Here is a 24,019-nt window from a genome sequence, read left to right as displayed (position 1 = left end):
AAATCCTTGTATGCTCAGTCAGATTATATTCAACACAGGACACTTGATTGATTGTTTTTTGTAAGATAAGTTTAACGCTTGCTAGCAACTTACCTTGGCTTACGGCATTCGCGTAACTACTTGTGGAGTGCAACGAGAGAGAGGCAGGTCGTTATTGCGTTGGACTAGTTAAGGTTGCAAGATTGGATACCCCGAGCTGACAAGGTGAAAATGTGGTGTTCTGCCCCTGAACAGTTAACCCACTGTTCCCATTAACAAGTTAACCCACTGTTCCTAGACCAGTTAACCCACTGTTCCTAGACCAGTTAACCCACTGTTCCTAGACCAGTTAACCCACTGTTCCCCTGAACAGGCAGTTAACCCAGTGTTCCTAGGCCGTCATTGAAAATAAGAATGTATTCTTAACTAACTTGCCTAGGTAAATAGAGATTAAATAAAGGTGTAAAAAAATAAAAAAAATATTTTTAAAAATCGGCAAATCGGCACCCAAAAATACTGTTATGAAAACTTGAAATCGGCCCTAATTAATCAGCCATTCCGATTAATCGGTCGACCTCTAGTCTGTAGTGACACCTCTAGCACTGAGATGCAGTGCCTTAGACCGCTGCGCCACTCGGGAGCCCGAAATCCAATGACCCAACCCTGAAGTATGCTCTGGAGTTATGATTAACTGGAGCTGTGTGTGTGTGTGTGTGTGTGTGTGTGTGTGTGTGTGTGTCTGTCTGTGTGTGTGTGTGTGTGTGTGTGTGTGTGTGTGTGTGTGTGTGTCACGTTCGTCTAATGAATTAACGGAACAAGGCGCAGCGTACGTAGTGTTCCACATTTGTATTAGACAGTGAAACTTATTAAAAACAAAACAATCAAGAATAAACTAAATGTGACGACAATGCAGTGCGAACAGGCAACTATACTGTACATAGACAATATCCCATAAGCCACAGGTGGAAAAATGCAACTTAAGTATGATCCCCAATTAGAGACAACGATTACCAGCTGCCTCTAATTGGGAATCATACACAAACACCAACATAGAAAATTAAACATAGAACCCCACATAGAAATAATGAACTAGACTAAAACCCCTAGTCACGCCCTGACCTACTCTACCATAGAAAATACAGGCTTTCTATGGTCAGGACGTGACAGTTAGTGATGCTAGCTGTTTGTTTACACACAACCGCCCAACTATATGTGATAAAATCCCTGCACCCAACCCTAACCCGCTAATATAGAACATGTGCTGTGCAGTCAGAGATGTCTTTAATATGCCTATGTTTCTGCTTATAATTTCAGACATTTTGGTAGACATTTTAATTTGTCAACTTATTAGATACGTGCAGCTTCTCTTCTGTCACTGCTTGTTCCTCTAGAAGACTGAATACACTATTGCTCACCGGAATAATGTAATAAAAACGTGTGTGCTTCAATCTAGTGGAAGTTAGTTTTTGTTTTTCCTCATTTATCTCTGCTTCTCTGACGCAGCAAAGACCTTTTCGGAAATAATATATACATTGGGGCAAAAAAATATTTAGTCAGCCACCAATTGTGCAAGTTCTCCCACTTAAAAAGATGAGAGAGGCCTGTAATTTTCATCATAGGTACACTTCAACGATGACAGACAAAATGAGAGAAAAAAAATCCAGAAAATCACATTATAGGAATTGTAATGAATTTATTTGCAAATTATGGTGGAAAATAAGTATTTGGTCAATAACAAAAGTTTATCTCAATACTTTGTTATATACCCTTTGTTGGCAATGACAGAGGTCAAATGTTTTCTGTAAGTCTTCACAAGGTTTTCACACACTGTTGCTGGTATTTTGGCCCATTCCTCCATGCAGATCTCTTCCAGAGCAGTGATGTTTTGGGGCTGTTGCTGGGCAACATGGACTTTCATCTCCCTCCAAAGATTTTCTATGGGGTTGAGATCTGGAGACTGGCTAGGCCACTCCAGGACCTTTAAATGCTTCTTACGAAGCCACTCCTTCGTTGCCCGGGCGGTGTGTTTGGGATCATTGTAATGCTGAAAGACCCAGCCACGTTTCATCTTCAATGCCCTTGCTGATGGAAGGAGGTTTTCACTCAAAATCTCACGATACATGGCCCCATTCATTCGTTCCTTTACACGGATCAGTCATCCTGGTCCCTTTGCAGAAAAACAGCCCCAAAGCATGATGTTTCCACCCCCCTGCTTCACAGTAGGTATGGTGTTCTTTGGATGTGACTCAGCATTCTTTGTCCTCCAAACACGACGAGTTGAGTTTTTACCAAAAAGTTATATTTTGGTTTCATCTGACCATATGACATTCTCCCAATCTACTTCTGGATCATCCAAATGCTCTCTAGCAAACGTCAGACGGGCCTGGACATGTACTGGCTTAAGCAGGAGGACACGTCTGGCACTGCAGGATTTGAGTCCCTGGCGGCGTAGTGTGTTACTGATGGTAGGCTTTGTTACTTTGGTCCCAGCTATCTGCAGGTCATTCACTAGGTCCCCCGTGTGGTTCTGGGATTTTTGCTCACCGTTCTTGTGATCATTTTGACCCCACGGGGTGAGATCTTGCATGGAGTTCCAGATCGAGGGAGATCATCATTGGTCTTGTATGTCTTCCATTTCCTAATAATTGCTCCCACAGTTGATTTCTTCAAACCAAGCTGCTTACCTATTGCAGATTCAGTCTTCCCAGCCTTGTGCAGGTCTACAATTTTGTTTCTGGTGTCCTTTGACAGCTCTTTGGTCTTGGCCATAGTGTCGTTTGGAGTGTGACTTTTTGAGGTTGTGGACTGGTGTCTTTTATACTGATAACAAGTTCAAACAGGTGCCATTAATACAGGTAATGAGTGGATGGCAGAGGAGCCTCTTAATTAAAGAAGTTACAGGTCTGTGAGAGCCAGAAATCTTGCTTGTTTGTAGGTGACCAAATACTTATTTTCCACCATAATTTGCAAATAAATCCATTAAAAATCCTACAATGTGATTTTGTGGATTTTTTTTCTCATTTTGTCTGTCATAGTGGAAGTGTACCTATGATGAAATTTACAGGCCTCTCTCATCTTTTTAAGTGGGAGAACATGCACAATTGCTGGTTGACTAAATACTTTTTTGCCCCACTGTATATATATTTTTTTTAATTGAAAGATTTTCCATGCAAAATGTCCAGTTTGACATGTTTTTGATAAGATTTCAGTGTGGATGTTTAGAGACGGTTCCTAACCGCAGTATAAGGTTTTATGATGCTGATAAAGATAGCACCGCCACCTTTTAGAGACGGTCCCTAACCGCAGTATAAGGTTTTATGATGCTGATAAAGATAGCACCGCCACCTTTTAGAGACGGTCCCTAACCGCAGTATAAGGTTTTATGATGCTGATAAAGATAGCACCGCCACCTTTTAGAGACGGTCCCTAACCGCAGTATAAGGTTTTATGATGCTGATAAAGATAGCACCGCCACCTTTTAGAGACGGTCCCTAACCGCAGTATAAGGTTTTATGATGCTGATAAAGATAGCACCGCCACCTTTTAGAGACGGTCCCTAACCGCAGTATAAGGTTTTATGATGCTGATAAAGATAGCACCGCCACCTTTTAGAGACGGTCCCTAACCGCAGTATAAGGTTTTATGATGCTGATAAAGATAGCACCGCCACCTTTTAGAGACGGTCCCTAACCGCAGTATAAGGTTTTATGATGCTGATAAAGATAGCACCGCCACCTTTTAGAGACGGTCCCTAACCGCAGTATAAGGTTTTATGATGCTGATAAAGATAGCACCGCCACCTTTTAGAGACGGTCCCTAACCGCAGTATAAGGTTTTATGATGCTGATAAAGATAGCACCGCCACCTTTTAGAGACGGTCCCTAACCGCAGTATAAGGTTTTATGATGCTGATAAAGATAGCACCGCCACCTTTTAGAGACGGTCCCTAACCGCAGTATAAGGTTTTATGATGCTGATAAAGATAGCACCGCCACCTTTTAGAGACGGTCCCTAACCGCAGTATAAGGTTTTATGATGCTGATAAAGATAGCACCGCCACCTTTTAGAGACGGTCCCTAACCGCAGTATAAGGTTTTATGATGCTGATAAAGATAGCACCGCCACCTTTTAGAGACGGTCCCTAACCGTATAAGGTTTTATGATGCTGATAAAGATTGCACCGCCACAGTATAAGGTTTTATGATGCTGATAAAGATAGCACCGCCACCTTTTAGAGACGGTCCCTAACCGCAGTATAAGGTTTTATGATGCTGATAAAGATAGCACCGCCACCTTTTAGAGACGGTCCCTAACCGCAGTATAAGGTTTTATGATGCTGATAAAGATAGCACCGCCACCTTTTAGAGACGGTCCCTAACCGCAGTATAAGGTTTTATGATGCTGATAAAGATAGCACCGCCACCTTTTAGAGACGGTCCCTAACCGCAGTATAAGGTTTTATGATGCTGATAAAGATAGCACCGCCACCTTTTAGAGATGGTCCCTAACCGCAGTATAAGGTTTTATGATGCTGATAAAGATAGCACCGCCACCTTTTAGAGATGGTCCCTAACCGCAGTATAAGGTTTTATGATGCTGATAAAGATAGCACCGCCACCTTTTAGAGACGGTCCCTAACCGCAGTATAAGGTTTTATGATGCTGATAAAGATAGCACCGCCACCTTTTAGAGACGGTCCCTAACCGCAGTATAAGGTTTTATGATGCTGATAAAGATAGCACCGCCACCTTTTAGAGACGGTCCCTAACCGCAGTATAAGGTTTTATGATGCTGATAAAGATAGCACCGCCACCTTTTAGAGACGGTCCCTAACCGCAGTATAAGGTTTTATGATGCTGATAAAGATAGCACCGCCACCTTTTTTTAGATGATAAAGATAGCGGTCCCTAACCGCAGTATAAGGTTTTATGATGCTGATAAAGATAGCACCGCCACCTTTTAGAGACGGTCCCTAACCGCAGTATAAGGTTTTATGATGCTGATAAAGATAGCACCACCACCTTTTAGAGACGGTCCCTAACCGCAGTATAAGGTTTTATGATGCTGATAAAGATAGCACCGCCACCTTTTAGAGACGGTCCCTAACCGCAGTATAAGGTTTTATGATGCTGATAAAGATAGCACCGCCACCTTTTAGAGACGGTCCCTAACCGCAGTATAAGGTTTTATGATGCTGATAAAGATAGCCCTACCAGTATAAGGTTTTATGATGCCGATAAAGATAGCACCACCTTTTAGAGACGGTCCCTAACCGCAGTATAAGGTTTTATGATGCTGATAAAGATAGCACCGCCACCTTTTAGAGACGGTCCCTAACCGCAGTATAAGGTTTTATGATGCTGATAAAGATAGCACCGCCACCTTTTAGAGACGGTCCCTAACCGCAGTATAAGGTTTTATGATGCTGATAAAGATAGCACCGCCACCTTTTAGAGACGGTCCCTAACCGCAGTATAAGGTTTTATGATGCTGATAAAGATAGCACCGCCACCTTTTAGAGACGGTCCCTAACCGCAGTATAAGGTTTTATGATGCTGATAAAGATAGCACCACCACCTTTTAGAGACGGTCCCTAACCGCAGTATAAGGTTTTATGATGCTGATAAAGATAGCACCACCACCTTTTTAGAGACGGTCCCTAACCGCAGTATAAGGTTTTATGATGCTGATAAAGATAGCACCGCCACCTTTTAGAGACGGTCCCTAACCGCAGTATAAGGTTTTATGATGCTGATAAAGATAGCACCGCCACCTTTTAGAGACGGTCCCTAACCGCAGTATAAGGTTTTATGATGCTGATAAAGATAGCACCGCCACCTTTTAGAGACGGTCCCTAACCGCAGTATAAGGTTTTATGATGCTGATAAAGATAGCAACCGCCACCTTTTAGAGACGGTCCCTAACCGCAGTATAAGGTTTTATGATGCTGATAAAGATAGCACCGCCACCTTTTAGAGACGGTCCCTAACCGCAGTATAAGGTTTTATGATGCTGATAAAGATAGCACCGCCACCTTTTAGAGACGGTCCCTAACCGCAGTATAAGGTTTTATGATGCTGATAAAGATAGCACCGCCACCTTTTAGAGACGGTCCCTAACCGCAGTATAAGGTTTTATGATGCTGATAAAGATAGCACCGCCACCTTTTAGAGACGGTCCCTAACCGCAGTATAAGGTTTTATGATGCTGATAAAGATAGCACCGCCACCTTTTAGAGACGGTCCCTAACCGCAGTATAAGGTTTTATGATGCTGATAAAGATAGCACCGCCACCTTTTAGAGACGGTCCCTAACCGCAGTATAAGGTTTTATGATGCTGATAAAGATAGCACCGCCACCTTTTAGAGACGGTCCCTAACCGCAGTATAAGGTTTTATGATGCTGATAAAGATAGCACCGCCACCTTTTAGAGACGGTCCCTAACCGCAGTATAAGGTTTTATGATGCTGATAAAGATAGCACCGCCACCTTTTAGAGACGGTCCCTAACCGCAGTATAAGGTTTTATGATGCTGATAAAGATAGCACCGCCACCTTTTAGAGACGGTCCCTAACCGCAGTATAAGGTTTTATGATGCTGATAAAGATAGCACCACCACCTTTTAGAGACGGTCCCTAACCGCAGTATAAGGTTTTATGATGCTGATAAAGATAGCACCGCCACCTTTTAGAGACGGTCCCTAACCGCAGTATAAGGTTTTATGATGCTGATAAAGATTGCACCACCACCTTTTAGAGACGGTCCCTAACCGCAGTATAAGGTTTTATGATGCTGATAAAGATAGCACCACCACCTTTTAGAGACGGTCCCTAACCGCAGTATAAGGTTTTATGATGCTGATAAAGATAGCACCACCACCTTTTAGAGACGGTCCCTAACCGCAGTATAAGGTTTTATGATGCTGATAAAGATAGCACCACCACCTTTTAGAGACGGTCCCTAACCGCAGTATAAGGTTTTATGATGCTGATAAAGATAGCACCGCCACCTTTTAGAGACGGTCCCTAACCGCAGTATAAGGTTTTATGATGCTGATAAAGATAGCACCGCCACCTTTTAGAGACGGTCCCTAACCGCAGTATAAGGTTTTATGATGCTGATAAAGATTGCAGCACCGCCCCTACCTTTTTTATGATGCTGATAAAGGTCCCTAACCACAGTATAAGGTTTTATGATGCTGATAAAGATAGCACCGCCACCTTTTAGAGACGGTCCCTAACCGCAGTATAAGGTTTTATGATGCTGATAAAGATTGCACCGCCACCTTTTAGAGACGGTCCCTAACCGCAGTATAAGGTTTTATGATGCTGATAAAGATAGCACCGCCACCTTTTAGAGACGGTCCCTAACCGCAGTATAAGGTTTTATGATGCTGATAAAGATAGCACCGCCACCTTTTAGAGACGGTCCCTAACCGCAGTATAAGGTTTTATGATGCTGATAAAGATAGCACCGCCACCTTTTAGAGACGGTCCCTAACCGCAGTATAAGGTTTTATGATGCTGATAAAGATAGCACCCACCTTTTCCAGACGGTCCCTAACCGCAGTATAAGGTTTTATGATGCTGATAAAGATAATATTAGCCACCTTTTAGAGACGGTCCCTAACCGTCCAGTATAAGGTTTTATGATGCTGATAAAGATAGCAACGCCACCTTTTAGAGACGGTCCCTAACCGCAGTATAAGGTTTTATGATGCTGATAAAGATAGCACCGCCACCTTTTAGAGACGGTCCCTAACCGCAGTATAAGGTTTTATGATGCTGATAAAGATAGCACCGCCACCTTTTAGAGACGGTCCCTAACCGCAGTATAAGGTTTTATGATGCTGATAAAGATAGCAAACCTTTTAGAGACGGTCCCAACCGCAGTATAAGGTTTTATGATGCTGATAAAGATAGCACCGCTCACCTTTTAGAGACGGTCCCTAACCGCAGTATAAGGTTTTATGATGCTGATAAAGATAGCACCGCCACCTTTTTTAGATAGACTGGTCCCTAACCGCAGTATAAGGTTTTATGATGCTGATAAAGATAGCACCGCCACCTTTTAGAGACGGTCCCTAACACAGTATAAGGTTTTATGATGCTGATAAAGATAGCACCGCCACCTTTTAGAGACGGTCCCTAACCGCAGTATAAGGTTTTATGATGCTGATAAAGATAGCACCACCTTTAGAGACGGTACTTCAGCAGTTAAGGTTTTATGATGCTGATAAAGATAGCACCGCCACCTTTAGAGACGGTCCCTAACCACAGTATAAGGTTTTATGATGCTGATAAAGATTGCACCACCACCTTTTAGAGACGGTCCCTAACCGCAGTATAAGGTTTTATGATGCTGATAAAGATAGCACCGCCACCTTTTAGAGACGGTCCCTAACCGCAGTATAAGGTTTTATGATGCTGATAAAGATAGCACCGCCACCTTTTAGAGACGGTCCCTAACCACAGTATAAGGTTTTATGATGCTGATAAAGATAGCACCACCACCTTTTAGAGACGGTCCCTAACCACAGTATAAGGTTTTATGATGCTGATAAAGATAGCACCACCACCTTTTAGAGACGGTCCCTAACCGCAGTATAAGGTTTTATGATGCTGATAAAGATAGCACCGCCACCTTTTAGAGACGGTCCCTAACCACAGTATAAGGTTTTATGATGCTGATAAAGATAGCACCGCCACCTTTTAGAGACGGTCCCTAACCGCAGTATAAGGTTTTATGATGCTGATAAAGATAGCACCACCACCTTTTAGAGACGGTCCCTAACCGCAGTATAAGGTTTTATGATGCTGATAAAGATAGCACCGCCACCTTTTAGAGACGGTCCCTAACCACAGTATAAGGTTTTATGATGCTGATAAAGATAGCACCGCCACCTTTTAGAGACGGTCCCTAACCACAGTATAAGGTTTTATGATGCTGATAAAGATAGCACCGCCACCTTTTAGAGACGGTCCCTAACCGCAGTATAAGGTTTTATGATGCTGATAAAGATTGCACCGCCACCTTTTAGAGACGGTCCCTAACCAAGCGTTTTATTCTCTCAAGATGCTAAATGAAATTATATTTCTCATCTCCTGTTCCAGAGTCAAAATGTACATTTGGTGTATAGTTTTACTGCAAGAAATGCTTAATTCTGCAGGAGTTAATATTAGGCAAGGGAGGTTATAGACTCAATTCAATGTCCAGATTTCAGTCAGGCGACTATTCCGTTTAACCCATCAGAACAGCACAGTTCCCTTGACCATATTAAAGTCCCCGTCTTGTGACTGTAACATTTCGTTAGCGCCTCACAATCATCACATAACATAACCAGCACTGCTACACTTCACCAAATCTTTCCCAAACGTTAGGCTACAGTTCTGACCGTCCTTTCTACTCTCCTTACTCTTTTCTCAAGTTCCCAAAAGCATTTGGCGCTCTACAGTTAGGCCCTAAAGGTTAGAATGAGGCTACGCATCACGTCAGATAAAATGTTAGTGAAAAATCAATGTAGCCTAAACTGTGGACATGAATTGCACAAGAATGATACATTTATAGATTTTTTTAAAAGATATTGTTTCCTCTTTATTTAACCCACCTGCCACCAACCCGCCCGTCATCCACACAATATTTAATGATCCTAAACCCACCCGCCCCGCGGTTCTATATAAAGATAGGACTGCGGGTTGTGAGTCAACCCATGCATCACTAGTGTGTTAGTGTGTTAGTGTGTTAGTGACTGTTACTTCACTAGTGTGTTAGTGACTGCTGCATCACTAGTGTGTTAGTGTGTTAGTGACTGCTACTTCACTAGTGTGTTAGTGTGTTAGTGTGTTAGTGACTGCTACTTCACTAGTGTGTTAGTGACTGCTGCATCACTAGTGTGTTAGTGACTGCTGCATCACTAGTGTGTTAGTGACTGCTGCATCACTAGTGTGTTAGTGACTGCTGCATTACTAGTGTGTTAGTGACTGCTGCATCACTAGTGTGTTAGTGACTGCTGCATCACTAGTGTGTTAGTGACTGCTGCATCACTAGTGTGTTAGTGACTTCTGTGTCACTACTGTGTTAGTGTGTTAGTGACTGCTGCATCACTAGTGTGTTAGTGACTGCTGCATCACTAGTGTGTTAGTGACTGCTGCATCACTAGTGTGTGTGTTAGTGACTGCTGCATCACTAGTGTGTTAGTGACTGCTGCATCACTAGTGTGTTAGTGACTGCTGCATCACTAGTGTGTTAGTGACTGCTGCATCACTAGTGTGTTAGTGACTGCTGCATCACTAGTGTGTTAGTGACTGCTGCATCACTAGTGTGTTAGTGACTGCTGCATCACTAGTGTGTTAGTGACTGCTGCATCACTAGTGTGTTAGTGACTGCTGCATCACTAGTGTGTTAGTGACTGCTGCATCACTAGTGTGTTAGTGACTGCTGCATCACTGCTGCATCACTAGTGTGTTAGTGACTGCTGCATCACTAGTGTGTTATTGTGTTAGTGACTGCTGCATCACTAGTGTGTTAGTGTGTTAGTGTGTTAGTGTGTTAGTGGCTGCTGCATTACTAGTGTGTTAGTGTGTTAGTGACTGCTGCATCACTAGTGTGTTAGTGACTGCTGCATCACTAGTGTGTTAGTGACTGCTGCATCACTAGTGTGTTAGTGACTGCTGCATCACTAGTCTGTTAGTGACTGCTGCATCACTAGTGTGTTAGTGACTGCTATATTACTAGTGTGTTAGTGACTGCTGCATCACTAGTGTGTTAGTGTGTTAGTGACTGCTGCATCACTAGTTTGTTAGTGACTGCTACATTACTAGTGTGTTAGTTTGTTAGTGAATACTGCATCTCCATTGTGTTAGTAATTGCTGCATCACTAGTGTGTTAATGACTGCTGCATCACTAGTGTGTTAGTGTGTTAGTGACTGCTGCGTCACTAGTGTGTTAGTGTGTTAGTGACTCTATTATCACTAGTGTGTTAGTGACTGCTACATTACTAGTTTGTTAGTGACTGCTGCATCACTAGTTTGTTAGTGACTGCTGCAACACTAGTTTGTTAGTGACTGCTGCATCACTAGTGTGTTGGTGACTGCTGCATCACTAGTGTGTTAGTGACTGCTGCATCACTAGTGTGTTAGTGACTGCTACATCACTAGTGTGTTAGTGACTGCTGCATCACTAGTGTGTTAGTGACTGCTGCATCACTAGTGTGTTAGTGACTGCTGCATCACTAGTGTGTTAGTGTGTTAGTGACTGCTGCATCACTAGTGTGTTAGTGACTGTTAGTACTGCTGTTATTTCACTAGTGTGTCACTAGTGTGTTAGTGTGTTAGTGACTGCTGCATCACTAGTGTGTTAGTGTGTTATCACTAGTGTATCCATTGTGTTAGTGACTGCTGCATCACTAGTGTGTTAATGACTGCTGCATCACTAGTGTGTTAGTGTGTTAGTGACTGCTGCATCACTAGTGTGTTAGTGACTGCTGCATTAGTGACTGTTATTATCACATAGTGTGTTAGTGACTGCTCACATTACTAGTTTGTTAGTGACTGCTGCATCACTAGTGTGTTAGTGACTGCTGCATCACTAGTGTTAGTTAGTGACTGCTACATTACTAGTTTGTTGGTGACTGCTGCATCACTAGTGTGTTAGTGACTGCTGCATCACTAATGTATTAGTGACTGCTGCATCACTAGTGTGTTAGTGACTGCTGCATCACTAGTGTGTTAGTGACTGCTGCATCACTAGTGTGTTAGTGACTGCTGCATCACTAGTGTGTTAGTGTGTTACTGCTGCATCAGTGTGTTAGTGTGTTAGTGACTGCTGCATTTCACTAGTGTGTTAGTGTTAGTGACTGCATTAGTGTGTTAGTGACTGCTACATCACTAGTGTGTTAGTGACTGCTGCATCACTAGTGTGTTAGTGACTGCTGCATCACTAGTGTGTTAGTGACTGCTGCATTACTAGTGTGTTAGTGACTGCTGCATCACTAGTGTGTTAGTGACTGCTGCATCACTAGTGTGTTAGTGACTGCTGCATCACTAGTGTGTTAGTGACTGCTGCATCACTAGTGTGTTAGTGACTGCTGCATCACTAGTGTGTTAGTGACTGCTGCATCACTAGTGTGTTAGTGACTGCTGCATCACTAGTGTGTTGGTGTGGTAGTGACTGCTGCATCACTAGTGTGTTAGTGACTGCTGCATCACTAGTGTGTTAGTGACTGCTGCATCACTAGTGTGTTAGTGTGTTAGTGACTGCTGCATCACTAGTGTGTTAGTGACTGCTGCATCACTAGTGTGTTAGTGACTGCTGCATCACTAGTGTGTTAGTGACTGCTGCATCACTAGTGTGTTAGTGACTGCTGCATCACTAGTGTGTTAGTGACTGCTGCATCACTAGTGTGTTAGTGACTGCTGCATCACTAGTGTGTTAGTGTGTTAGTGACTGCTGCATCACTAGTGTGTTAGTGTGTTAGTGAATACTGCATCTCCATTGTGTTAGTGATTGCTGCATCACTAGTGTGTTAATGACTGCTGCATCACTAGTGTGTTAGTGTGTTAGTGACTGCTGCATCACTAGTGTGTTAGTGTGTTAGTGACTGCTGCATCACTAGTGTGTTAGTGTGTTAGTGACTGCTGCATCACTAGTTTGTTAGTGTGTTAGTGACTGCTGCATCACTAGTGTGTTAGTGTTTTAGTGACTGCTACATCACTAGTGTGTTAGTGACTGCTACATTACTAGTTTGTTAGTGACTGCTGCATCACTAGTTTGTTAGTGACTGCTGCAACACTAGTTTGTTAGTGACTGCTACATTACTAGTTTGTTGGTGACTGCTGCATCACTAATGTGTTAGTGACTGCTGCAACACTAATGTATTAGTGACTGCTACATCACTAGTGTGTTAGTGACTGCTGCAACACTAGTGTGTTAGTGACTGCTACATCACTAGTGTGTTAGTGACTGCTGCATCACTAGTGTGTTAGTGACTGCTGCATCACTAGTGTGTTAGTGACTGCTGCATCACTAGTGTTAGTGACTGCTACATCACTAGTGTGTTAGTGCCTGCTGCATCACTAGTGTGTTAGTGACTGCTGCATCACTAGTGTGTTAGTGATTGCTGCATCACAAGTGTGTTAGTGACTGCTACATCACTAGTGTGTTAGTGACTGCTGCATCACTAGTGTGTTAGTGTGTTAGTGACTGCTGCAACACTAGTGTGTTAGTGACTGCTACATCACTAGTGTGTTAGTGACTGCTACATCACTAGTTTGTTAGTGACTGCTGCATCACTAGTGTGTTAGTGCCTGCTGCATCACTAGTGTGTTAGTGACTGCTGCATCACTAGTGTGTTAGTGACTGCTACATCACTAGAGTGTTAGTGACTGCTGCATCACTAGTGTGTTAGTGACTGCTACATCACTAGTGTGTTAGTGACTGCTGCATCACTAGTGTGTTAGTGACTGCTGCATCACTAGTGTGTTAGTGACTGCTGCATCACTAGTGTGTTAGTGTGTTAGTGACTGCTGCATCACTAGTGTGTTAGTGTGTTAGTGACTGCTGCATCACTAGTGTGTTAGTGACTGCTGCATCACTAGTGTGTTAGTGACTGCTGCATCACTCATGTGTTAGTGACTGCTGCATCACTAGTGTGTTAGTGACTGCTGCATCACTAGTGTGTTAGTGACTGCTACGACACTAGTGTGTTAGTGTGTTAGTGACTGCTGTATCACTAGTGTGTTAGTGGTTGCTGCATCACTAGTGTGTTAGTGACTGCTGCATCACTAGTGTGTTAGTGACTGCTGCATCACTCGTGTGTTAGTGACTGCTGCATCACTAGTGTGTTAGTGACGGCTGCATCACTAGTGTGTTAGTGACTGCTACATCACTAGTGTGTTAGTGTGTTAGTGACTGCTGCATCACTAGTGTGTTAGTGTGTTAGTGACTGCTGCATCACTAGTATGTTAGTGACTGCTGCATCACTAGTATGTTAGTGACTGCTGCATTACTAGTGTGTTAGTGACTGCTGCATCACTAGTGTGTTAGTGACTGCTGCATCACTAGTGTGTTGGTGTGTTAGTGACTGATGCATCACTAGTGTGTTTGTGACTGCTGCATCACTAGTGTTAGTGACTGCTGTGTCACTAGTGTGTTAGTGTGTTAGTGACTGCTGCATCACTAGTGTGTTAGTGTGTTAGTGACTGCTGCATCACTAGTGTGTTAGTGTGTTAGTGACTGCTGCATCACTAGTGTGTGTGTTAGTGACTGCTGCATCACTAGTGTGTTAGTGACTGCTGCATCACTAGTGTGTTAGTGTGTTAGTGACTGCTGCATCACTAGTGTGTTAGTGTGTTAGTGACTGCTGCGTCACTAGTGTGTTAGTGTGTTAGTGACTCTATTATCACTAGTGCGTTAGTGTGTTAGTGACTGCTGCAACACTAGTGTGTTAGTGTTTTGGTGACTGCTACATCACTAGTGTGTTAGTGACTGCTACATTACTAGTTTGTTAGTGACTGCTGCATCACTAGTTTGTTAGTGACTGCTGCATTACTAGTTTGTTAGTGACTGCTGCATTACTAGTTTGTTGGTGACTGCTGCATCACTAATGTGTTAGTGACTGCTGCGTCACTAGTGTGTTAGTGACTGCTGCATCACTAGTGTGTTAGTGACTGCTGCATTACTAGTGTGTTAGTGACTGCTGCATCACTAGTGTGTTAGTGACTGCTGCATCACTAGTGTGTTAGTGACTGCTGCATCACTAGTGTGTTAGTGACTGCTGCATCACTAGTGTGTTAGTGACTGCTACATCACTAGTTTGTGTGTTAGTGACTGCTGCATCACTAGTGTGTTAGTGACTGCTGCATCACTAGTGTGTTAGTGACTGCTACATCACTAGTGTGTTAGTGTGTTAGTGACTGCTGCATCACTAGTGTGTTAGTGACTGCTGCATCACTAGTGTGTTAGTGACTGCTGCATCACTAGTGTGTTAGTGACTGCTGCATCACTAGTGTGTTAGTGTGTTAGTGACTGCTGCATCACTAGTGTGTTAGTGACTGCTGCATCACTAGTGTGTTAGTGACTGCTGCATCACTAGTGTGTTAGTGACTGCTGCATCACTAGTGTGTTAGTGACTGCTGCATCACTAGTGTGTTAGTGACTGCTGCATCACTAGTGTGTTAGTGACTGCTGCATCACTAGTGTGTTAGTGACTGCTGCATCACTAGTGTGTTAGTGTGTTAGTGACTGCTGCATCACTAGTGTGTTAGTGTGTTAGTGACTGCTGCATCACTAGTGTGTTAGTGACTGCTGCATCACTAGTGTGTTAGTGACTGCTGCATCACTAGTGTGTTAGTGACTGCTGCATCACTAGTGTGTTAGTGACTGCTGCATCACTAGTGTGTTAGTGACTGCTGCATCACTAGTGTGTTAGTGTGTTAGTGACTGCTGCATCACTAGTGTGTTAGTGTGTTAGTGACTGCTGCATCACTAGTGTGTTAGTGACTGCTGCATCACTAGTGTGTTAGTGACTGCTGCATCACTAGTGTGTTAGTGACTGCTGCATCACTAGTGTGTTAGTGACTGCTGCATCACTAGTGTGTTAGTGACTGCTGCATCACTAGTGTGTTAGTGTGTTAGTGACTGCTGCATCACTAGTGTGTTAGTGAGTGTGTTAGTGACTGACTGCTGCATCACTAGTGTGTTAGTGACTGCTGCATCACTAGTGTGTTAGTGACTGCTGCATCACTAGTGTGTTAGTGACTGCTGCATCACTAGTGTGTTAGTGACTGCTGCATCACTAGTGTGTTGGTGTGTTAGTGACTGCTGCATCACTAGTGTGTTTGTGACTGCTGCATCACTAGTGTTAGTGACTGCTGTGTCACTAGTGTGTTATTGTGTTAGTGACTGCTGCATCACTAGTGTGTTAGTGTGTTAGTGACTGCTGCATCACTAGTGTGTTAGCGTGTTAGTGACTGCTGCATTTCTAGTGTCTTAGTGACTGCTGCATCACTAGTGTGTTAGTGACTGCTGCATCACTAGTGTGTTAGTGACTGCTGCATCACTGGTGTGTTAGTGACTGCTGCATCACTAGTGTGTTAGTGACTGCTGCATCACTAGTGTGTTAGTGACTGCTGCATCACTAGTGTGTTAGTGTGTCACTAGTGACTGCTGCATCACTAGTGTGTTAGTGACTGCTGCATCACTAGTGTGTTAGTGACTGCTGCATCACTAGTGTGTTAGTGTGTTAGTGACTGCTGCATCACTAGTGTGTTAGTGTGTTAGTGACTGCTATTTCACTAGTGTGTTAGTGTGTTAGTGTGTTAGTGACTGCTGCATCACTAGTGTGTTAGTGACTGCTGCATCACTAGTGTGTTAGTGACTGCTGCATCACTAGTGTGTTAGTGACTGCTGCATCACTAGTGTGTTAGTGACTGCTGCATCACTAGTGTGTTAGTGACTGCTACATCACTAGTGTGTTAGTGACTGCTGCATCACTAGTGTGTTAGTGTGTTAGTGACTGCTGCATCACTAGTGTGTTAGTGACTGCTACATTACTAGTGTGTTAGTTTGTTAGTGAATACTGCATCTCCATTGTGTTAGTGATTGCTGCATCACTAGTGTGTTAATGACTGCTGCATCACTAGTGTGTTAGTGTGTTAGTGACTGCTGCATCACTAGTGTGTTAGTGACTGCTGCATCACTAGTGTGTTAGTGTGTTAGTGACTGCTGCATCACTAGTGCGTTAGTGTGTTAGTGTCTGCTGCAACACTAGTGAGTTAGTAACTGCTACATCACTAGTTTGTTAGTGACTGCTGCCTCACTTGTTTGTTAGTGACTGCTACATCACTAGTGTGTTAGTGACTGCTACATTACTAGTGTGTTAGTGACTGCTGCATCGCTAGTGTGTTAGTGACTGCTACATCACTAGTGTGTTAGTGTGTTAGTGACTGCTGCATCACTAGTGTGTTAGTGACTGCTGCATCACTAGTGTGTTAGTGACTGCTGCATCACTAGTGTGTTAGTGACTGCTGCATCACTAGTGTGTTAGTGACTGCTTCATCACTAGTGTGTTAGTGACTGCTACATCACTAGTTTGTTTGTGACTGCTGCATCACTAGTGCGTTAGTGACTGCTGCATCACTAGTGTGTTAGTGACTGCTACATCACTAGTGTGTTAGTGACTGCTGCATCACTAGTGTGTTAGTGACTGCTGCATCACTAGTGTGTTAGTGACTGCTACATCACTAGTTTGTTAGTGACTGCTGAATCACAAGTGTATTAGTGACTGCTACATCACTAGTGTGTTAGTGACTGCTGCATCACTAGTGTGTTAGTGACTGCTGCATCACTAGTGTGTTAGTGACTGCTACATCACTAGTGTGTTAGTGACTGCCACATCACTAGTTTGTTAGTGACTGCTGCATCACTAGTGTGTTAGTGACTGCTGCATCACTAGTGTGTTAGTGACTGCTTCATCACTAGTGTGTTAGTGACTGCTACATCACTACATTTACATTTACATTTAAGTCATTTAGTGACTGCTCTTATCACGACTTACAAATTGTGAATTCACCTTCTGACATCCAGTGGAACAGCCACTTTAGAATAGTGCATCTAGATTTCCTTGAAGAGGTGGGGTTTCAGGTGTCTCCGGAAGGTGGTGATTGACTCCGCTGTCCTGGCGTCACTAGTTTGTTCCACCATTGGGGGGCCAGACTGCTACATCACTAGTGTGTTAGTGTGTTAGTGTGTTTGTGTGTTAGTGACTGCTGCATCACTAGTGTGTTAGTGACTGCTGCATCACTAGTGTGTTAGTGTGTTAGTGACTGCTACATCACTAGTGTGTTGGTGTGTTAAGACGCTGTGATTGTCTAGGGCTAATTGTCTAGGATTTATAGAAGCGGTGGGGGAGGAGAGAAGGAGGGAAGGGGTGATTTATAGAAGCGGTGGGGGAGGAGAGAAGGAGGGAAGGTGTGATTTATAAAAGCAATGGGGGAGGAGAGAAGGAGGTAAGGGGTGATTTATAGAAGCGGTGGGGGAGGAGAGAAGGAGGGAAGGGGTGATTTATAGAAGCGGGGAGGGAGGAGAGAAGGAGAGAAGGGGTGATTTATAGAAGCGATGGGGGAGGAGAGAAGGAGAAAAGGGGTGATTTATAGAAGCGATGGGGGAGGATGAGAGAAGGAATTATTTATAGAAGTGATGGGGGTGGAGGAGATAAGGATAGAATGGATGATTTATAGAAGTGATGGGGGAGGAGGAGAAGAGGAGGGAAGGGTTGATTTATTGAAGTGATGGGGAGGAACAGAAGAGATGGAGGGAAGGGATGATTTATAGAAGCGATGGGGGTGGAGGAGGGGATGATTTATAGAAGCGATTGTGGAGGAGGAGAAGAGAATAGATGATTTATACTGTAGATGCAATGGGGGAGGAGTAGAATAGAAGGAGGGGATGGATGATTTATAGAAGCGATGGGGGAGGAGGCGAGAATGGATGATTTATAGAAGCGGTGGTGGAGAAGGAGGAGGGAAGGGATGATTTCTAGAAGCTGTGGTGGAGAAGGAAGTAGGGAAGGGATGATTTTTAGAAGCAATGGGGGAGTAGGAGGAGGGAAGGGATGATTTCTAGAAGCGATGGGGGAGAAGGAGGAGGGAAGGGATGATTTATAGAAGCGATGGGGGAGGAGGGGATGGTTTATAGAAGCGATGGGTGAGGAGAGAAGGAGGGAAGAGATGATTTATAGAAGCGATGGGGGAGAAGGAGGAGGGAAGGGATGATTTATAGAAGCGATGGGGGAGGAGAAGGAGGAGGGAAGGGATGATTTATAGAAGCGATGGGGGAGGAGTGAAGGGATGGTTTATAGAAGCGATGGGTGAGGAGAGGAGGAGGGAAGAGATTATTTATAGAAGCAATGGGGGGGAGGAGGAGGGGATGGATGATTTATAGAAGCGATGGGGGAGGAGAAGGGGATGGTTTATAGAAGCGATGAGGGAGGAGGAGGGGATGGTTTATAGAAGCGATGGGGGAGGAGGAGGGGATGGTTTATAGAAGCGATGGGGGAGGAGGAGGGGATGGTTTATAGAAGCGATGGGTGAGGAGAGGAAGAGGGAAGAGATTATTTATAGAAGCAATGGGGGGGAGGAGGAGGGGATGGATGTTGCTCCCAGACTAATGTAATGTGATTAACTAACAGCCATGTGCCGTTGCAGGGCAAGATCTTGGCGACGAGAGAGTCTGGTTCCTTTCCCAGCGATGCCGTTAGGCCATGCCCATGTGTAAGTATAAGATGCTATTTGAACAACTTATTTAAAGGCTTAATGAAGCCTTCATAAACTTTCATAAGCCTTCATAAACCCTTTCTAATGCCTTGGTTCTTCACAGGTGATTGCTCATTACTGCAGATGACCTCTACTTGTCTGCATTGATTTCATTTAGCTGGAAATAACTGTGTTTCTCACTGTCCCTCCCAGGTACCAAAACCAGTGGATTATTCAGCCCAGCTGTGGTAGGTGAAACAGCAAACTCTTATATGTTAGGAATAATAATGTCATTGTTGCTGGGTTTCCAATGGTTATTTGTGGACTGTTTGTGATTGTCTAATGATTGTGTGTTGATTGTGTGATTGTTGGTTGATGGTTGTCTGATGGTTGTCTGATGGTTGTGTGATGGTTACCTCATGGATTTGTCATGGTCAGGTTTGCAGGGCCAATGGAGAGGCAGGAGGCGACGGTAAAGCTGATGGACAGAGAGAACAGCACCTACCTGATCAGACACCGGACCAGAGAGTCTAACGAGTATGCCATCAGTATCAAGTAAGTGGACCTGGGGCCGGGACGTGTGTGTGTGTGCGTGTGTGTGTGTGCGTGTGTGTGTGTGTGTGTGTGTGTGTGTGTGTGTGTGTGTGTGTGTGTGTGTGTGTGTGTGTGTGTGTGTGTGTGTGTGTGTGTGTGTGTGCGTGTCAGCATCATGTACGTGCAAGCAGGAGCATGTTCTTCCCTCCCAGGACCATGGTGTAACTGTCATGTCACACTGTCTTGTTCAAGAGCCATTGATAGTCTGAAATCTCTTTTGGACTGAGTTTTAACCTTCCATGTTATATGTGGAGCAGGAAATGACACCTTCAGCTGTTACAAACAGAACCAGGATTTAACTGCCGTGTCACTGGACACTCCCATGGTCAGTTAGCCATTCAAACTGTGTTTTTTGGGATGTGTCAGACATTGTCCAGTTATTCGGCTACGGTTCTATGGGCTAGAGGCTATGAAGTAGAGCAAAGTTGAGGGCCTCGGAAATGGTGTCTGGTAATGTGACACTGCTCTCCAGCCAGTGGCATTCAAGCCGTAGTCGATCTATGGTTGTCAAGGTGGACTCTATGGTTGTCAAGGTGGGCTCTATGGTTGTCAAGGTGGGCTCTATGGTTATCAAGGTGGGCTCTATGGTTATCAAGGTCGACTCTATGGTTGTCAAGTTGGACTCTATGGTTGTCAAGGTGGGCTCTATGGTTGACTATGGCAGACTCTATGGTGCAGTCTATGGTTGTCAAGGTGGGCTCTATGGTTGTCAAGGTGGGCTCTATGGTTGTCAAGGTCGACTCTATGGTTGTCAAGTTGGACTCTATGGTTATCAAGGTGGACTCTATGGTTGTCAAGTTGGACTCTATGGTTGTCAAGGTGGACTCTATGGTTATCAAGGTGGACTCTATGGTTGTCAAGGTGGACTCTATGGTTGTCAAGGTGGACTCTATGGTTGTCAAGGTGGACTCTATGGTTGTCAAGTTGGACTCTATGGTTGTCAAGGTGGACTCTATGGTTATCAAGGTGGACTCTATGGTTATCAAGGTGGACTCTATGGTTGTCAAGGTGGACTCTATGGTGGTCATGGTGGACTCTATGGTTGTCAAGGTGGACTCTATGGTTATCAAGGTGGACTCTATGGTTATCAAGGTGGACTCTATGGTTGACTCTATGGTTGTCATGGTGGACTCTATGGTTGTCAAGGTGGACTCTATGGTTATCAAGGTGGACTCTATGGTTGACTCTATGGTTGTCAAGGTGGACTCTATGGTTGTAAATGTGGACTCTATGGGTGTCCTGCACACACAAGTCTGAGTTAGCCCATTTGGTTAGGCCAGGCACGACTCCAACGCCTTCATTCAGTTTGCCGATGACACGATAGTGGTAAGCCTGATCATACTTCGCATACAATCAAATGGCTTTATTTACAGTTGAAGTCACTTTAAGAAAATGTACATACACCTCCATTACCTCGCTAACCTGTGCCCCCGCACATACTCTTTAAACACAGTTTAAACCTAGTAAAAATCCATTGTCTTAGGTCAGTTAGGATCACCACTTTATTTTAAGAATGTTAAATGTCAGAATAATGGAAGAGATATATTTTATTTCAGCTTTTATTTTCTTTCATCACATTCCCAGTGGGTCAGAAGTTTACATGCACTCAATTAGTATTTGGTAGCATTGCCTTTAAATTGTTTAACTTGGGTCAAACGTTTCGGGTAGCCTTCCAACAATAAATTTGGTGAATGATGGTCCATTCCTCCTGACAGATCTGGTGTAATGGAGTCAGGTTTGTAGGCCTCCTTGCTCGCACACGCTTTCTCAGTTCTGCCCACACACGTTTTATAGGATTGAGTTCAGGGCTTTGTGATGGCCACTCCAATACCTTGACTGTGTTGTCCTTAAGCCATTTTGCCACAACTTTGGAAGTATGATTGGGGTCATTGTCCATTTGGAAGACTAATTTGTGACCAAGCTTTAACTTCTTTACTGATATTTTGAGATGTTGGTTCACTATATCCACGTAATTTTCCTTCCTCATGACCGCATCTATTTTGTGAAGTGCACCAGTCTCTCCTGCAGCAAATCACCCCCACAATTTGATGCTGCCACCCCCGTGCTTCACGGTTGGGATGGTGTTCTTCGGCTTGCAAGCCTCTCCTTTTTTCCTCCAAACATAACGATGGTCATTATGGCCTAACAGTTCTATTTTTGTTTCATCAGACCAGAGGACAGTTCTCCAAAAAGTACGATCTTTGTCCCCATGTGCAGTTGCAAACCGTAGTCTGGCTTTTTTATGGCGGTTTTGGAGCAGTGGTTTCTTCCTTGCTGACCGGCCTTTCAGGTTATGTCGATATAGGACTTGTTTTACTGTGGATAGAGATACTTTTGTACCCGTTTCCTCCAGCATCTTCACAAGTTCCTTTGATGTTATTCTGGGATTGATTTGCACTTTTCGCACAAAAGTACGTTAATATCTTTGAGACAGAATGCGTCTCCTTCCTGAGCGGTATGATGGCTGCATGGTCCCATGGTGTTTATAATTGGGTACTATTGTTTGTACAGATGAACGCGGTACCTTCAGGCATTTGGACATTTCTCCCAAGGATGAACCAGACTTGTGGAGGTCTACAATTTTTTTTCTGAGTTCTTGGTTGATTTATTTTGATTTTCCCATGATGTCAAGCAAAGAGGCACTGAGTTTGAAGGTAGGCCTTGAAATACATCCACAGGTACACCTCCAATTGACTCAAATTATGTCAATTAGCCCATCAGAAGCTTCTAAAGCCATGACATCATTTTCTGGAATTTTCCAAGCTGGTTGAAGGTACAGTCAATTTAGTGTATGTAAACTTCTGACCCACTGGGATTGTGATACAGTGAATTATAAGTGAAATAACCTGTCTGTAAACAATTGTTGGAAAAATGACTTGTGTCATGCACAAAGTAGATGTCCTAACCGACTTGCCAAAACTATAGTTTGTTAACAAGAAATTTGTGGAGTGGTTGAAAAATGAGTTTTAATGACTCCAACCTATGTGTATGTAAACTTCCGACTTCAACTGTATTTAAAAACATTTTTTTTTCCCAAAACTGCGTTGTTGGTTATTAAAGGCTTGTAAGTAAGCATTTCACTGTTGTATTTTGCTAATGTGACAAATAACATTTTGGTTTGATTAGCTAAAGCCTATCCATTCTCTGCCCACAGGTTCAACGACGAAGTCAAACACATCAAGATCCTGACAAAGAATGAATGCTTTTACATCGCAGAGACCAGGCTGTTTAGGACTGTGTTGGTATGTCGTGTTTTGGTCCCACTTTGCAATTTAGCACACGATACAGTATACAGAATTACACCACAGCGTTGTTGAATACTCGTTTCTGTTTGGCATTCTAAAACCAGAGAGGGACCGTTGGAAAAGATAAGATATACTTTATTAGTCCAGGATGTGTCTTCTGCTTTTTATCCGACCTCCACGATCCACACACACACACACACACACGCGCACGGACACACGCACACACGCACACACACGCACGCACGCACGCACGCACGGACACACACGCACACGCGCACATTAGGACACCTTGCAGTCATGATGCAATAAGCACCTACACATGCAGACTGTACTTGCTACAAAGTTACAGAAAGCTCAACCAACAACCACACAAACTGAAATTGTAAACATTGTAAACGCACATTCAACGAGGTTAAACGTAGCTAGCAAGCTAGCATTGATTTGTTTTTGCAGAAATATATTTTGTTAGAGTATCTGATGACATTAACGTGGTGAGAGATGAACATGATTTTCTCTGGTCTCTACTGTTTCAGTCATGACGCAAGTGGCGCTGTGCTGTCAAATACTCCCATATTTCTAGTTTAGTGGTGCTGTGCTGTCAAATCATCCCATGTTTCTAGTTTAGTGGCGCTGTGCTGTCAAATCATCCCATGTTTCTAATTTAATGGCACTGTGCTGTCAAATCCTCCCACATGTTTCTAGTTTAGTAGCGCTGTGCTGTCAAATCCTCCCATGTTTCTAGTTTAGTTGCGCTGTGCTGTCAAATCCTCCCATGTTTCTAGTTTAGTGGCGCTGTGCTGTCAAATCATCCAATGTTTCTAGTTTAGTGGCGCTGTGCTGTCAAATCCTCCCACATGTTTATAGTTTAGTGGCGCTGTGCTGTCAAATCCTCCCACATGTTTCTAGTTTAGTGGTGCTAATGCTGTCAAATCCTCCCACATGTTTATAGCT

At 43.7% G+C, this 24,019-nt stretch overlaps 1 protein-coding gene across 1 annotated transcript in view; it reads left to right on the top strand.

Annotated features, from left to right (window-relative positions):
• LOC135518699 (guanine nucleotide exchange factor VAV3-like) overlaps positions 1–24,019 on the top strand; it is an 88,138-nt gene that overhangs the window by 29,952 nt on the left and 34,167 nt on the right. The window contains exons 8-11 of the mRNA XM_064943818.1: positions 19,182–19,247; positions 19,443–19,477; positions 19,668–19,784; positions 22,978–23,065. Of these exons, the coding sequence (XP_064799890.1) occupies positions 19,182–19,247; positions 19,443–19,477; positions 19,668–19,784; positions 22,978–23,065 (306 nt within the window). The remainder of the gene's footprint in view (positions 1–19,181; positions 19,248–19,442; positions 19,478–19,667; positions 19,785–22,977; positions 23,066–24,019) is intronic.

The sequence above is a fragment of the Oncorhynchus masou genome, chromosome 3 (genome assembly GCF_036934945.1).
Source record: "Oncorhynchus masou masou isolate Uvic2021 chromosome 3, UVic_Omas_1.1, whole genome shotgun sequence".
Classification (NCBI taxonomy): Eukaryota; Metazoa; Chordata; class Actinopteri; order Salmoniformes; family Salmonidae; genus Oncorhynchus; species Oncorhynchus masou.
The sequence above is the reverse complement of the archived record's forward strand: the minus strand, read 5'-3'. Positions and strand labels throughout refer to the sequence as shown.